Source organism: Mchenga conophoros, linkage group LG14 (assembly GCF_057382185.1).
Source record: "Mchenga conophoros isolate Kocher_MC1m ecotype Shallow Benthic linkage group LG14, M_conophoros_male_GT1.1, whole genome shotgun sequence".
Taxonomy (NCBI): Eukaryota; Metazoa; Chordata; class Actinopteri; order Cichliformes; family Cichlidae; genus Mchenga; species Mchenga conophoros.
In genome coordinates, this window is record NC_140539.1 from 2,957,116 (window position 1) to 2,973,531 (window position 16,416).

The following is a 16,416-nucleotide window of genomic DNA, read 5'->3' on the forward strand; positions in this document are numbered from 1 at the left end:
TGGCGTTGTCTCTTTCCTCTGCATTTGTGCTTCTTTGATGAAAGGGATCCGCTCTCAGAGGATGAAACATATATGTTCGTATCTTTAATCTGAAGGTGCAGGCATGAGTTTCAAATTCCCCAACCTCTGCATACATGGCCAGTGTGCAGCCCGTGTCAGTTGGAAGGCAGATGTGCTTGTGTATTCAGATTGAGTTGGGGGAACATGGCGGCTTGTACAAACCACAAATCTGCTCTTATGTATTTTTAATGGATTAAATCTAAATTCATGAAACTGCATCATTTTGCAGGAAGATTTAATTACGTACAGTTGTGGGTACAGTTTCCTTTCTTTCTATTAAATAACATAAAGAATAATATTTTACTCTAAACTGAGCCAGTACAACTTTTTATTAATGTTAACCCTCAAAATTATTTATAAAAAATGTATAATGGCTGCTCCCATCCACACTTGCCCTTCTTGCCAAAAAATCCGCTCATTTTCTGTCAGCAGCAAGTCCATCTGTGCTTTTTCTTTTAAAATTCTTTTGTTTGAGCATTTCTTTGAACGTGGTCAGTAAGTATTCTCAGTTTGCTTCATGTTGAGTCCTTAGACTTATTCACAAGAGGTCGACGAACATTTGGAGAGCACTGTTGCTCCAAACCTTTGCTAATTTATGACTGCACTTGGAGGATATGCAGCCTGGCTTTCATTGTGTTGCAATCTGCAGTGTTTCATTTGTATTACGCCACAAAAGTACACATTATTTGCATGCCTTAGCTTGGCATGGACTGTGATAGTAATTCTTGTTTTGTTTCACATTTCAGTTGCTTTAAAAGCACCGAAAGCTGAAACACAACATGACCTGGACTACTTTGTACGTCATTTCTAAAGAACGCGAGTTTCCGATTCGAAATGTTTTTGTCCGGTGTAAAAAGTAAATAATGCTGTCTACGTGTCTAATCCCAGAATTTATGTTAATGATAATTAGTTTTTACAGACGCTTTTATCCGAAGCCACTTTGAAATGCTGGAATCTTGTTTTATACAGGAGATTTAGCTTTGGTTTATATCGCTGCCAACCAGCTGTATGTTTGATCAAGGGACACAAACAGTTTAATGTCCCCCTACCAGAGCTTTGAACCTAGCCTGTGTCCTTTTGGCCCAGTCCTCAAACCTCCCACTCTTCTAAGCATTGCCCACTGTGGGTAATCTGTGTGTAAGCGTTGTGCTCTTCTGGCCTCCTGTATGCGATTAATCATTTTTATGAAGGAGTAAAACAAAGACAACTTAAAACACCTTAGCATGTTCATTATCCTGCACTCAGCTAATGCACAGTGTCACCCTGTGCTTGTGACGCACGAATGGTAATCTGGTAGGAAGCTAAATGAGAACACCCCTGGACTGGCTCTATTCTTTGTATGGCAGATCTCTCTGCATGTGGATCGAATCAGAATTATCCACTAATTGACTATTTACAGGGCCCCAGAAAACCCCTAATGGACTTGATATTAAATCCCCCTTAGATATTTAAAGTGTCTTTTTGGAGGGGCTTGCCGAAAAACCAAGCCTTTCCTTTTTTACAAGAGGGCCAAGCTAAGCCCATCAGTGTGCTGAACGGGCCAGCCAAGCCCAGGCGGCTGTTAGATGGGATTATGGGACGACAGTAGAGAAGGGCAGTGCGACGTAGGGGAGAGGGGAGCGGATCTCCCCTCAATGACTTCCAGATGGACTGCAAGTCCCAGCTTCTCTGGCTGGAGATACATACTGGGCTTAGTTAACTTCTGCTCCATAAGGGGCTTAAACGTGGCTTCTTTATAATGAGATTGACTAAGGTTTTATGTGGAAACAGATAACATAAATTTCAATATGCCTGTCCTGCCTTGAAATGCACTATTAAAGCCTCTACTAAAAAACTATTAAGTGGAGTCACTGATCTTTGGTGTGACCCTCCATCGCTTTGTTGTTTTTGTTAAATGTAATTGACTTTAAGGGTTTGTAGGCCGAGATACAGTCATTAACTATTGCTTCTGCTCAATGTTATAGAAGCTCAAGTCGGTCAAGACTAGAATTGTTTTGTCTACTTACTTCAATGGGAAAAACTGTATAAGTGAAAATAATAGGGCCAGAAATTATATTTCACCAATACTTGTGAAAATAACAGATGAATAAGCATCAATTACAACTGAAAATCTGAAGCTGTGCTGCAAACAGATAAAGCAAAGTGCATACATAATCTATAGTAGTCACAATTAGTAAAAACACTGGTACGGCCCTCTGGGATCACCCTGGCTGAATGAAGTTTGCTCTGAGAGCTACAGGAATGTCGGATTACTATTATCAGACAACTTACAGCTCAACATTTCAAGATAGCTGGCTGATGATTTGTTGATTGGAGTGTGAGCGCTCTATGATGAGAACATCCTTCATGTGAACTACATCAGCAGCTGAGAAAGAGATCGAGAAAGAGGTGCTGACAAGAACCAGGACCTGGCCATCAGCATAACTCATGATCTAACGAGAGCTGCATGTGAGGCAAAGCAGTGCCCTCCACGCTGATACACGCATCCTGCTGTCTCTACATTCCTTTCAACAGATTGACTTTTGATTGCAGGACACTTTGACATTTACTGATTATTACCCAAGTGGACACTTGTACTATAAGTACATATTTTGGTTTCGGTTAGACAATGCCGCAAGTGTCAAGTAGTGGTCTTTATGTTTTATAAATCAGTGGCGTTCAGTGTCAAACCAGTGAGAATTTTCTGGCCCAAAAGGTATAAAAACACTTTTGAGGTTCTTAAAATGAAATCAAGCTGAAGCTGCTCAAAAGCCTTTTAGCAACAAGCTTGTGTACAGAGGAGGGTTTCACTTAAACACCAAGCTTGACATGTTATACCGCAGCCATAGAGTATAGTGCATATTGTGAAAGGGTTTTTTGCAACATCAAAATCTCTAAACTGCAACCAAGATTATCAAACTACTTTGATTTAATGTCTCTTTAAAAATCGCAATGATGTTGAGCAGAATGAGTATTTAAAAGTTTTCAAATCTTTGCTATTTTTCTTTGAGCTCTGCATGTTTGCATGTGAGGAGTGAAAAAGGCCAATAACAGTAAAACGTGGACACTCTGCATCAGTCAAACCACAACCAACACAATGAATTATGCCCAACGCCAACATTTTTCAAATGTCAAATATTTGCTCAGTGAAATTTTGATTGACTCATCGTCATAGACCATAAACTGTCGTTAGGCAGCAAAATCATCTGGAATGCTATTTATGGGACTTGGCATTATTTATCATCAGCTTTTAATAGCTTTAAATATAAATTCTGAACATTTTTCCTCATAATAATAAGGAAATTGTAATGAAATGTCATTTAGTGTCTTTAAGTAATTATGTCAGACAGTTAGATTCATGAAAATGTTTATTTATCACATGTGCAAAAATGTCCAAATATTCAAAAATGTTATATTGAATTTACATGAAATAAAAGGACAATGTACAAACCTATATCATTTCGTACAAAGAAGCTTTCGTTGGCAATACAAGTTCCGATTTTTACTGAATGCAGTTCTACTGAGGACGTCCTGTTCCTTGTCCGCTCAGGCTGTTTTATGTTGTGCAGGGATTTTTTTCCTAGTAAGTAATCTGGGAGTCGGACTGGCGAGGCGCTGTCTTTTCTAGTACTCGTGCTGGCTTAACAACAGCTCTTTAAGCTCCCATCTGGTTCCTCCTGAGCACTCTTTGCTGTTCAGTGTGATTTCGAGTCTTCACTTTGGAGCCAAACGTTGACGACCCACCACAGTGCCGTGGCTGAATCTTATACTCGCAACATTTTTTCTTAAGTGCCAGTATCACACGACAAACAAGCTGTAGAAACGTACATATTAACAATTGCCATCATGGTGGATTGTGGTACAGCTTTCACTTCATTTATGTATGTACAACAACATGGGGAAAGAGTGTCTTGCTAGCTTTCTAATGCCAGTGCACATGAGTTTATGACGTGAACTTGGATTTATCTTCCTTATATTTTGATCAGTCTTATTTTACACTGGGTTTAATGCATTCTTGCTCTGCAGATAAAAGTGTAACAACTCTATTTTTGGCACATGTGCATAATTAAAACTCAAAACTAAAGAATAAAATTGCCCATTGTCATTTCTTTTGGTGAGCCAATCCCATGTACACCAATCTGCTGCTATAAGAAATACCGATCGACTCATCGTCACCCAACATGGAATGGACTGTTTGTCAAAATGAGAACAAAGTGCATGTTGGTGTAGTTCAAGTGTTCAACACACTGAAATCTCCACGATGAAGCAAAAAGCCAGAGGTGTACTCGAGATGACAGCACAGCTTTGACTCGATCGAGGTCACATACTTGAAGTTGTGCTACAATATGTACTTCTGTCTATCTAGCATTTGATTGGCTCGTGGTATACACAAAGACATACCACAGAAGTCATTAAAAAGACAGATTTGGGACATGACCAGATTGTTTTTGGGGTCTTTTTATGCATTTTATTGACATTAATTTTAAAAAAGCAATTACCAGCGACCGTTCTTTATTTTGGGACTGAAAAGCACTCGTGTCTCTCAGACTAAACAGGGCAGCTGTTAACTTCTGTTTATTTAATTTTCTTTGTCCTCCTGCTAAGTGTTTTTCTGCTAATGCTACCTTGATAGGACAAGACACTGACAACCGTAACACTTTTTGTACCCGTAGCGATGCCTCTGACATACCTCAAGTGTCATTGAAACCAATGATTTGCATTTGAGTGTGACCGAACCGCCCCACTCCACCTGATCACTGGCTTATAGCACATCTGACTAAGTAAAGAGCAGGTCTGTCACTGTTTGCCACCTACAGCATTGGATGGAATATTGATTCAGTATGAACACGTGGGTGTAAAGCAACATGACTGTAGTTCATTAGCATTGCTTGGCACTGACACCCCACAGTGGGATTCTGGAAACCTTCATATGAGAAAACTGATGTCTCCAGTGACTGACATTAGCTGTCAGTCCAGTTACTCCCTGTGCTACTCAGCCCAACTTGGTACTGATAAGCCTGCTCCCGGATGGATATTGTACCCTGTGCTGAATAGCTGGAGAAATCTCGGTGAGGTAGGAGTGGCGATCCTGGTTTCCTGTGGTACAGAGGTGGATGACCTGAACTATCTCTGGATCCCGGGAAAGATGGAGAGCTTGATGAAGAAGAGGTTGAAGGTGGTATCACAGGCAGACCTCGCTGGACTGCGGCCGAGTTGTAGACGCCCAAGTCAGCTTGTGGTCGTGACACCACCGATGATGCCGGGTGTGGCACCACAGGCGCGACCGTGGCTGAGTTGGTGAAGTGAGCAGTAAAAGGCTGGTAGGGTACGCCTTCCATGCCGTAGCGAGGGTACGGCTGCACTGTAGCCCACATATTACAATTAATTGAAGGAGAGTTGGTTAGGTCATCTACGTCTGCCGCCCCGGATCCAGACTCTGTTTCCATACCGCCATACATACACGCCTCTCTAGAAGTGATTGCCTCAGTGCGATATGGATGAGAGAGTAAGGGTGATTCGTAAGAAGGAGGCGACCGAAAGTAATGCTCATCTGAGACTGCAGTTGATGTCTCCAGGTATGACCGTTTACATCCGAGCTCCAAGTGTCGCCCGTTATCTGCAACGTTGTTACAAAGAAAACTGCAGTTAATGGCAATTGCAGCCAATGGCGTCTGTGATGTTGCACACTTATCAGCAGAACATACCTCTGTGTTTGAAGCAGTGATAAAGAAGATTGGGATCTCTGCTTTGTGGGAAGTGAGTAGAAATGGGATCTTGGGAGTCTGGGTTAGACAAAGGAACCCCAGTATCATACTGGTAAGAGGACAGTACTTGAGGATGCCCCGCGAGAACTCCTGCTCCAAGTTTCCCCGCTAGGTGACTGTGCGTTGAAATGAGCCTTTGGCGAACCATGTTCTTTGAAATCACGGGATACTCTTTCCTGTAGGTGAGTAGAAGTGATAGAGTAGAAGTATATTTAGTTTGCCGTGTATACATACCCTCACTGACAGTTATAGTGTCCTAAATGGATTTATGAGATCAGCTTTACTTTCCTGGTTCCTTTTTCTGTAAACATACCCTTGAAGTCTTGAGACACGCAGATCTCCTTCTTCACTGCCTCGGAATCCTTTAGCAAATGGATTGTTTTCTATTTTCAGCTGAGTGATCTAGGAAAATGAGACCTTAATAAAGCTGTTATTCTGAAAAAGTCCCTGCTGATACTGGGCAAGAGCTTTTATAGTTACATTTCCATTTCATCAGTCTATAACTGTGAGCTCTGACCAAAACGGTCTGACTCTACCCTTTAAAAGCAAAAAGACTTCACATTATGTCTTCATACTTTAATTAGAATTAATTAATTGATAAAATGATTAATAATTCTAATCAATTTGTCTTAAAAACTCCCTGGAAAGCAAAATGCTGAAGCAAGAGTAGTGACAGGCAGGGCTGGACTGGCCATCGGGCATTTGCCCGGTGGGCCGCTCGTGATTTTTCATTTTTATGGGCCGATGGGGTTTTATTTCTTTTCTTTTTTTAACAGTATAAATGAATGGTGGTGGATTGGCCAGTTGGTCATGATCGACTCTGGGCTGGACAATTACAGCCGAGGAGGTCAAAGGAAAACAAAGGAACGCGATTTGTCCCGTACTACTTCAGCTAGAAAGTTGATCGGCTGATCGGCTTTTTTCTCTGCGCCGGAAAGAGGAAACCAGCACAGGTCACGCTAAACAACAGCAGCACGTTTAAGCTTGATCAGCTGTTGTTAGAATGTATTTAATATTAATTTCTAGTATCAGCTGATGTTTGCTGGAGCCACAGCTGTAAAGCTGCTGGTCATGATGTCGGTTTGTATATCTGGTGAGAGGGAAACATGAAGATGAAACCAGGAGATGTCCTTACTGAATCATCAGAGCTGTGATGGAGGAACAGGTTTACCTTTTAGGTGACATGAATGAGTTGAAGGGAAGTTATGAACTGTTTCTGAGAGACAAATAACACCAGCATCCTTTTCTAAGTAGCTGACAGCTGGTAACTGTGCAGGGGCGGGTCTAGCAAAGTGTTGCCAGGGGGCCATGTAGGGCATTAACAGGGAGAGGGGGGCACAAAGAAATACTTTTCTTTCTTATTCTCATTTAAAATATCTCGCTTTTATTAAATAATCATCTGAATCTTACAACCAAAGTTTTCATCTGATGTAAAATGTATAGAAATCAATTATTGTGTTCAGTAAATATTAAGTCTAATATACCCTAGTAAGTTATAGTATTCTTCCCTTTGGGAAGGTACCATCTGTGCAGTTTGCAATTCTGTTGAAGAAAGATGTTGAATCTATTTAATTACTGTAGAAAAATAATAGATTTCTGTGCATTTGTTTGATACGTGCATTAAGGCAAGGCAAGGCAAATTTATTTGTATAGCACAATTCAACAACAAGGTGATTCAAAGTGCTTTACAGAGACATTAGAAACAAGAACAAATAAAAAGCATGATTTAAAATTGATTAAAACAAGCAAACAAACAAACAAACTAAACACACACATTTCACACCTGTTCGCGCGATCTGAACCCTTATCGTAAGGGGAGCTACCAGTCCTTCTGTGGACGAGCTACTTTCTATTTTAAATTCCCTGAATTTAAAATACTCTCTAGACCCAGTCTAGACCCAGCTGGGGAGCTACCCAGAGCTCTAAACCCACTTAACAAACAAACAAAACAGTATATAAAATCAAAACAGATAAAATCAGAACAGTAGATAAAATCAGTAGTTAAATGTAAGTTTTGAAATTTAAGCTTAAAGTGTGGATTTGGTGCTTTATTCAAATGCAGCTGAGAACAGGTGAGTCTTCAACCTGGATTTAAATAAACTGAGTGTTTCAGCTGATCTGAGGCTTTCTGGGAGTTTGTTCCAGATATAAGGAGCATAAAAGCTGAATGCAGCTTCTCCGTGTCTGGTTCTGACTCTGGGAACTGATAAAAGACCGGATCCAGATGACCTGAGGGATCTGGAAGGTTCATACTGGGTCAGGAGGTCACTGATGTATTTTGGTCCTAAACCATTCAGAGCTTTATAGGCCAGCATCAGAACTTTAAAGTCTATCCTCTGACGGACAGGCAGCCAGTGTAAAGACCTCAGAGCTGGACTGATGTGGTCCACTTTTTTGGTCTCAGTGAGGACTCGAGCAGCAGAGTTCTGAATGAGCTGTAGTTGTCTGACTGATTTTTAAGGTAGACCTGTAAAGATGCTGTTACAGTAATCAAGCCTACTAAAGATGAATGCATGGACTAGTTTTTCCAGGTCCTGTTGAGACATCAGATCTTTTATCCTTGATATATTCTTGAGGTGATAGTAAGCTGACTTTGTTATTGTCTTAATGTGTTTTTCTAAGTTTAGGTCTGCATCCATCACTACACCCAAATTTCTCGCCTGGTTTGTGGTTTTTAGATGTATAGATTGAAGTTCTCTGGTGACCTGTAATCGTTTTTCTTTGGCGCCAAAGACTATTACCTCAGTTTTGTTTTTGTTTAGTTGGAGAAAATTGTGGCACAACCAGTCATTGATTTCCTCAATGCATTTACCAAGAGCCTGTACAGGGCCTCGGTCTCCTGGTGACATTGTGATATATATTTGTGTGTCATCTGCATAGCTGTGGTAGTTTATTTTGTTGTTCTTTATAATTAAAATCGGTTTTGTCAATTAAGCATCTTGAGGCAGAGGGTGGGGGAGTGGTTCCCTACTTTTCTTTCTTTTCTTTTTTTGCTGGGAGTATTAGTGAGGTATATGTAATTATAAATTAGGTTGTTTTTTATTTTTGCTAAGTACTGTTTAGAATACCAGAATAGGGAGGATGGTGTAGGTTTAAGTTTATTATAAAGGCTTTATGTCTTTTCCTATAATACCTGGTGGGCCGGTCACTAGTCAAAATGCCCGGGCTGATTTTTTGTCCCAGGTGACAGGGACTAGACAGAGATAACATATTTCTCCCATATTGGCTTCTCTTCACTGGCTAAATTCTTCTCATCACGTATAAGGTCTTGAATGATCAGGTCTCATCTTATCTAAAAACCTCATAGTATCTTATAACTATAATAGTCAGAGCACTCTCAGACTGCTGATTTACTCGTGGTTGCTGGTGCATTTAGAATGTAGAATAGGAGGCAGGTAGGTGTGTTCACACCTTGCTCCATACTCTACACCCCTCTGGTACTGTAGCTGTAAACAAACATTGCTTAGCACAGCAACTATCTGGCATTTTGGCTAAATTAAACTCAAAGAAGTTCAGGGGAAAGCTGGATGGCAGTGCTGTTTTGCCCTCCAGGTGGGTGTGTCCCCACAGATAGGTCTAGGCCGTTGGGAGTCCCCCCCCCCCAGTCTGATTTTACAGACGACTCACTGTCACCAAAAGAGTTTTAAAAATATGATCTTCTCAAACTATAAAGAAAAGGAAAATATTTAAATTAAGTGTCTCTATTTAAAAAAAAAATCATGATGTGATATTATAGTATATAGTATACAAGAAATTTGTTCACTATTTTTATTACAAATTATATCAGTAAGGAAGCTGACTAAATATTAACTGATAATTTGTGGCAAAGGGGTGGGATTAAATAAGTGTGTACAGAACGGCAGCTACATTGAAATGTATTGATTTTTTTGTATAGTATTTTATTTCTCTCTTATTTCCTTTCTAAATGTATATTGTTTACATGTCTGAACTAAAAATGACCAAAAATGACCAAAGTGCTTAAAGGAGGTTGATAATTGTCGGGGTTATCTCTGTAGTGTTGTTGTTCTTTGCCTTCCAACATAAAGTGCCTTGAGGCAATGTCTGTGGTGATTTGGTGTTATCTAAATACAGCTGATAAATGGAAAATTCAGTCACTATTCCTGTCAAGGTTATTCCTAGTGCTTCTGCAGTACTTCCATACTTCCTTCCTCTTGAAAATCACTTCCCGGGAATCCTGTTCTGACCACTTGCACCAATGTACAGTGAACATGTGCTACAGTTAAGGCTGGTGGTCCTGCTGATGTACTGCATTGAGACTCTTGATGTTTGCTCTTAGGGTTTTAGAAAGAGAACAGCAGTGAAGACCTTCGACATGAAAGTCAGCTCAGTTTGTCACAGAAGTCGTTTGGTGTGTTAACCAATTTTATCTCTTTAGTCCCTGCCCTTTGTACACACCGCCCGTCGCTACTACCGATTGGATGGTTTAGTGAGGTCCTCGGATCGGCCCCGCCGGGGTCGGTCACGGCCCTGGCGGAGCGCCGAGAAGACGATCAAACTTGACTATCTAGAGGAAGTAAAAGTCGTAACTTGAATCATATCTGTTATTAACCTCTGTCTCTCTTCCACAGCATGTCTTTTATCCTGTCTTCCTTCTCTCACCCCAACCAATCACAGCAGATGGCCGCCCCTCCCTGAGCCTGGTTCTGTCGGAGGTTTCTTCCTGTTAAAAGGGAGTTTTTCCTTCCCACTGTCGCCAAAGTGCTTGCTCATAGGGGGTCATATGATTGTTGGGTTTTTCTCTGTATCTATGAAGCGCCTTGAGGCGACTTTTGTTGTGATTTGGCGCTATATAAATAAAATTGAATTGAATTGAATCTCCACAGAGAAACTGGAAGTTGCCTGAACAAGATTTGGGGAGTGATCAAAAATAGGAGGAAGCATGAATACAGCTTTAATTATTTATTATTGGTATTACCTTTATTTAACCAGGAAGTCCCACTGAGATAGACATAGAAACTAAAAACATGAAGTTGCGTGGTTATGGTTGTTTTTTGTTTGGTTTTTGCTTTATGTGGTCAGGGTTATGGTGCTTTTCTTCACATTTAGATAAAACACTTAATACCCTTTGAGCACTTAAGACTATTCTAAACCAAATGCTAATTATTATAGCATACATCCGAGACATACCTTGTGGTTTTGATAAGAGGTTACGGAGATGAAGGCTGTCTCGTGAAAGACATGGGTGCAGTAAGCAGTGTTCTTTGATCCAAAGGCATTGTTCTCATCAGCTTTGACTATGTGTAGCCTGGGCTGGTACTTGTGCATGGAGTTCAAGATGATCTAGCAAGAAAAAGAAGGCATTTATTTTCAAAATTACTGAGCATACCTGATGTGAATGGTGACTAGAGGACACACACATCAATCAGCTACAGTACAGCATTAAAACCACAGACTCCACATCATACCACAGAAACGTCTCAAAACAGTTCAACACAACTAAGCCAGTGACCCAGCTTTCAAACTTCCTAGATGATCCAGTCGAGCATTTGTGAAGTATGGACAACAAACTGGATTCATGGAGATCCCACTCTGCAACTCACAAGACAAAACGATGCAATATCCCTGTGCACAGTGCTTTTGGAGGGCTAAAGGATGAATCCATGTAGATCAACTCAGCTTGTTTGGAAAGGCTGAACTTAAAGAATGAATCAACATAAAAATGTTTTTAGTCTGTGATAACCAGGCTTTAAAATCGGCCATGTAGAATCTTCAGTTAATGAGCAATTAAAGGTGATAAATGCAAATTAATGCATATTACTCTTGAACAATTAATAATTTCCAGTGACAGCATGACAGCTTCCACTGCCCACCCTCAACACATCAACTTGTCCTTATCCCTGTGTGCGTAAAATAAAGTGGTGTTTGCTGTATTTCATCATCTTGCTAGCGCTGCATAAGAGAAAGAAGCAGAAGTTATTTCATTTTAAAAGCAGAAACTTATAAAAGAGGGCAGTAATTTCAAATAATTATCAGCAAATATACAAAGCGTTCCTCTGCAGTTTGTCACAAATATGGCTGTTAGCTAATGTGTGGTTGCTATATTTCCCAGAAAGATAAAAAATGTTACTGTCATAATAAGAGATGGAGAAAGAAATACCAAAGAGAGGACAGGAGGAAGCTTAGAGAGTAACGTTTAAATCTTAAATATAATTTCCTTATTAATTTTAGAGTTTATAAATCAGATGTTTTGCTTAATTATGTTTTGGTGAAACAAAATGAAAAACAAACACACTGATTTGTGTTGCTGAAAATAAGAAAACATAACACTGTACCCGGGGTTTAGTTAAAGTTTAGTGGAGGCTAAAACGGTGGGTTTGCAGTACTGTGGGGAAAATCTGCAGTAATGCAGTATGTTGAAGTGATACAGAGCAGGTTGTGGTATTCATGGTCGATGATTAGATTCTGAATTCTTCCTTTTATATTAGCTTCATAGTGTCAGAGGTTGAAAATCTGAGGTAATCCAGAGCAGCAGCACATGTCAACTGATTTTGGAGCTCAGAAAAAGTTATTATGTGACTTGTTTTTGAGCAATGGAAAATAATAAAATTGATAATAGATATCATTTATGATTAACCACATTTTTTAAGTTCAGTGAAGTTTAGTTTCACTGGCCACAATCAGGCTCGATTACTGCCAGACCTGTTAAACCAGTAGATAGACGAGTCTGACAAAGCGAAGGAGGCTTGTGCCTCAATCTAAGGGAACAGCTGAGAAGACAAGGTCACTGACATCTGTCAGCCTGAACAGAGTCACAGAGTCATTTCCAAGGCTTTGGGATTCCAGCAAATCACAGTGAGAATCATTTCTCCACACATGGAGAAAACTGGAAGTGCTGGTGAACCTTCCCATGAGTGGCTGGCCTGCCATGGGCACATCTAAAGAACTGCAAGCCTCACTCGCCTCAGTTATGGTCAGAGTTTATGATTCAACAGTAAGAAAGAGACTGGACAGAAAGGGTGTCCATGGTAGAGTTCAAAGGAGAAAACCACTGCTGACCAAAAAGAACATCAAAGCTCATCTCACATCTGCCAAAAAACATCTTGATGATCCCCGAAAATATTCTGTGGACTTAAATCCATTTGAGATACTTTGGTATAATCTTAAACACACTGTTCATGCTTGAAACGCTACAAGTGTAGTTGAATTAAAACAATTCTGCAAAGCAGAACCACACATTCATCTGAAAGACTCATTGCAGTTCTTGCTGCCAAGGGTGGCACAACCAGTTATTAGGTTTTTCAAAATGGGCCAGGAAGGTTTGACTAACTCGTTTCCCTTTATACATTAAATCATCACAACTGCATTTTGTATTTGCTCAGCTCCCCCTATTAAAAAACGTTTGATGATTTGAAACATTTAAATGTGACAAATATGCAAAAAAGTAAGAAATCGAGCAGGGGAAAATACTTTATCACTGCACTGGAAGATTACCAATAATCTTAGTGTTATGGTAAATGAACTGGAATGTATGCAGCGCCTTTCTAATCAAGTTAATCTAGTTTTAACAACAGGTAGAACTTATCTCACAGCATGAACACTGACACCAAATAATCATAATTACTGTTTTTGCTGCAGATGGTCTCCGTGCCACTGACACTGTGTGTCTGTGTGTGTGTGGGGGGGTGCTGTGTTCACTAAAAAATATGAAATCATTTTGAATTAGACGGCTGGAAAAGTAAGTGCTGTAGGGACATTTTGCAAATAAACAGTTTACCTGTGACACGACTGGCTATAAAAATGGGAAGCAGTTCGTCGCCATCTCCAAAAAACGTCAAATTGTGGAACAATTTTGTAACAATTTCTGTTTTTAGCGTAAGATATAGTTCCATTCAGACACTGTCCTTTTCAGAAGAGGCTTTGCATATTTCAGCAAGACAATTCTAAACTGCATACTGCATCTATTACAACAGAAATAGATGAAAACAATTGGATCAACCCAAAATGAAAAATATCACAGAGGAAATCAGAGACTGTTGAGCAGTCACAATCCTCTCTCCTCTTTTCCCAGATGATTTTTTGGACTCTTGTTCAGAGGTTATGCTACACAGTTGTAAATATTGCCCTGTTACTTGCATTAAAATGACCTTATTTCTTTCTTAAAATGGTAATTTTTTTCATTTTGGACATTTATTATGTTTTTGTGCAAATCAATGCAACTCTCACTTATGTCTTCCTGTAAATATGAAACAATGAATTCCAGACTGTGTGATGTCAGTGTGTAGCAGTTTTAAAACAGACCTTTTTAAAATGTTAACAACCTTTCTGGCTGAATGCCCTGCAGGCCAACGTCTCCCATGTGCACACTATGCTCGTTAAAGTACCAAACATTTCCCTCTGAATCTCATCTTAAACTGAACCCTTTAGTTGTAACATGATTAACGCGTTGAGTGAGATCTTGATGTTTCATTTCCATCACAGGTGAGTGTTGCTATGTGCCAGTATATAGCAGGTGGCATGTGTGTAGTGTTTACATTGTTAGGTATCTGCAGGTCAGCTCAATAGCATCACTCTTCTCCCAGTGCTGTGCCCAGTGAAGCGTTAGCAACAGTAGGGCAGGGTCAGCGCTAGTCCAGCTCTGTCAGGGCTGATAATCGTCAAGCTATGCACCTCGACTCCCTCCTTCTTTTGCCAGACACTCTCCTGAGGAGTCTTCACCTCCAGGGAACTCCCAAAGAGAATCAAAGGTTGAAGAGGGCATGGGGAGCTAGGCACAGGTTCAACAGTGACCAGCCCCTCGCTCACTTGCTTCTGTTGCTGAGGCAGGGTGGAGACAGAGATAAAGCTATTGGCTGGTTCAATGGAGGCTCTCTGTTGACCTTTGTCTGCTCTGCTGTCTGGCTGCTGTTTGGGGGTGATACTGGAGACTCTTGGGTGACTGAAAGCACCGATCAGGGAAGCCCTCTTAGATCAGTGAAGAGTTAAAGAAATTGCTTTCATCTCAGCTGATTAAAAATGGGGATTACTGACTTTGATTGAGATGAGTCCTGAAAAGGCAGTGAGTTATTTTCTGTAGTAAAGTAAATGATTTCATTGGCCATATTACAGCCAGTGAAATCATTTTAAAATGTTTCTTTCCATTATTACAACAATGGGTCGGATGGTGTTTGGTGAGATCTGGATTCCTACGAAACTCAGAGTTAACCCTTAAATATATCATTTACTATTATTGTTAACACATCTATATATTTTTAAATGAACTGTTGAAAAGCACTTGGGCTAGTTATAGATGCACCACAGTTTTGTTGTTGTTGAGGTTTTAAAGGTGCATAAGTGACAGATTAATGTCTGTACACATAACACAATGATAAACGGACTTGTCCTTTTATAATACTTTCCTACACATATACATATTTTTCTTCATGAGTGTTTTCTATCCAACATTTACTTACACACGTTCATACTCTGATGGATACACTGAAGAGCAACTTATTCATTTCTTAAAAGCATCTTTTGGCTAACAGCAGCTAATCCTGAGTAGCTAGCGTCTGTTTGCTGGCAAGAACGAGCAGATAGTTTCTTCTGGTGATGTAGAACAGGTTGCATTGCCAAAAGCGAATAGCAGTTGAATTAACGTCTGTAACTGACTGTGATGTCACCAAGTATTTAGTTTTTTAGGCATGAATTACAAAAAGAGAAGCTGTGACCTGTGTTGACACCTGACTCGTGATGAATTATAACTGGTTAAAGCACTTTGACTGAATCAGAAGCAAAGTGGGGCCAGAGCCACTGAGTTAGCAGCTTTTTCCTTTGTGCTATTTTTATTTTAAGTTAAGGAATATTTCCGTTTTACCTTAAATGCTTCTCTGTGCACACATGCTCCTGCAAAAGGTGGAAGATGTACAAAATCAAGCCCATCCCTGTTTTAAAAACATTCTAGGACCTCTTTAGCCTTTTCCACAGGTCACTGGAGCACAGGTGCTACATCTTCAGTGTGATACCTTATTTCTAAACTCTGGTTCCAGCCCTGGATAAAACACAACATAAAATATTGAGAATATCAAACATTTAGATGCTGTTTTTGACCACTAAATAGACTCTAATTACATTATTATATTATCTCATGAATTTCCAATGTGAGAATTTTTCTATCACAATTCATTTACTACTACTAAACTTATTGATGCCACACTAAACAGCCTATGAACAGTGAGAGCTATGGTCAAAAGTATTATTTTCACATTATACAAAGAGCATAATCAGGAGTTCTGTCGCTCTACTTCAAGAGGCACTGTTTCACTGCACACCTCCTGGTCTGCGCGTCATTTGGGCCCTGCCTGGCCTCTAACTTGCTCTGTCCTCATTACTCGCCCTTATCACTAGCAAGGCACTCAACTCAATCTGACAGCAGGCCCCGCCACTGATCTGAGAGGTTATGAACCTAATGAGCCCGCCCATTGATGGGATGGCTTCAGACAAGCTATCCCAGGATCCCCCTGGGGAGTGCTGCCACAGTCACACTCTTCACCTCCCTCTGCAGTTCTCTCTCTTACACACTTCATCTCTTCATTCCATCTTTCCATCATGAATCAGCCTGTGAAAAACAGCACGATGATATTGCTGCTCACATATCTATCAGTCCGATATTCAGTTC

General features: G+C 40.2%; 1 protein-coding gene across 2 annotated transcripts in view; it reads right to left on the minus strand.

The window, feature by feature from the left end:
- Positions 1-3,420: 3,420 nt before the first annotated feature.
- Positions 3,421-16,416, minus strand: part of tbx4 (T-box transcription factor 4) — a 31,817-nt gene continuing 18,821 nt past the window's right edge. For both annotated transcript variants that reach the window (XM_085244790.1, XM_085244789.1), the window contains exons 6-9: positions 10,953-11,105; positions 6,118-6,206; positions 5,745-5,980; positions 3,421-5,656 (exon numbers count right to left, since the gene is read on the minus strand). In XM_085244790.1, coding sequence (XP_085100916.1) covers positions 5,001-5,656; positions 5,745-5,980; positions 6,118-6,206; positions 10,953-11,105 — 1,134 coding nt within the window. In that variant the 3' untranslated portion in view covers positions 3,421-5,000. The remainder of the gene's footprint in view (positions 5,657-5,744; positions 5,981-6,117; positions 6,207-10,952; positions 11,106-16,416) is intronic.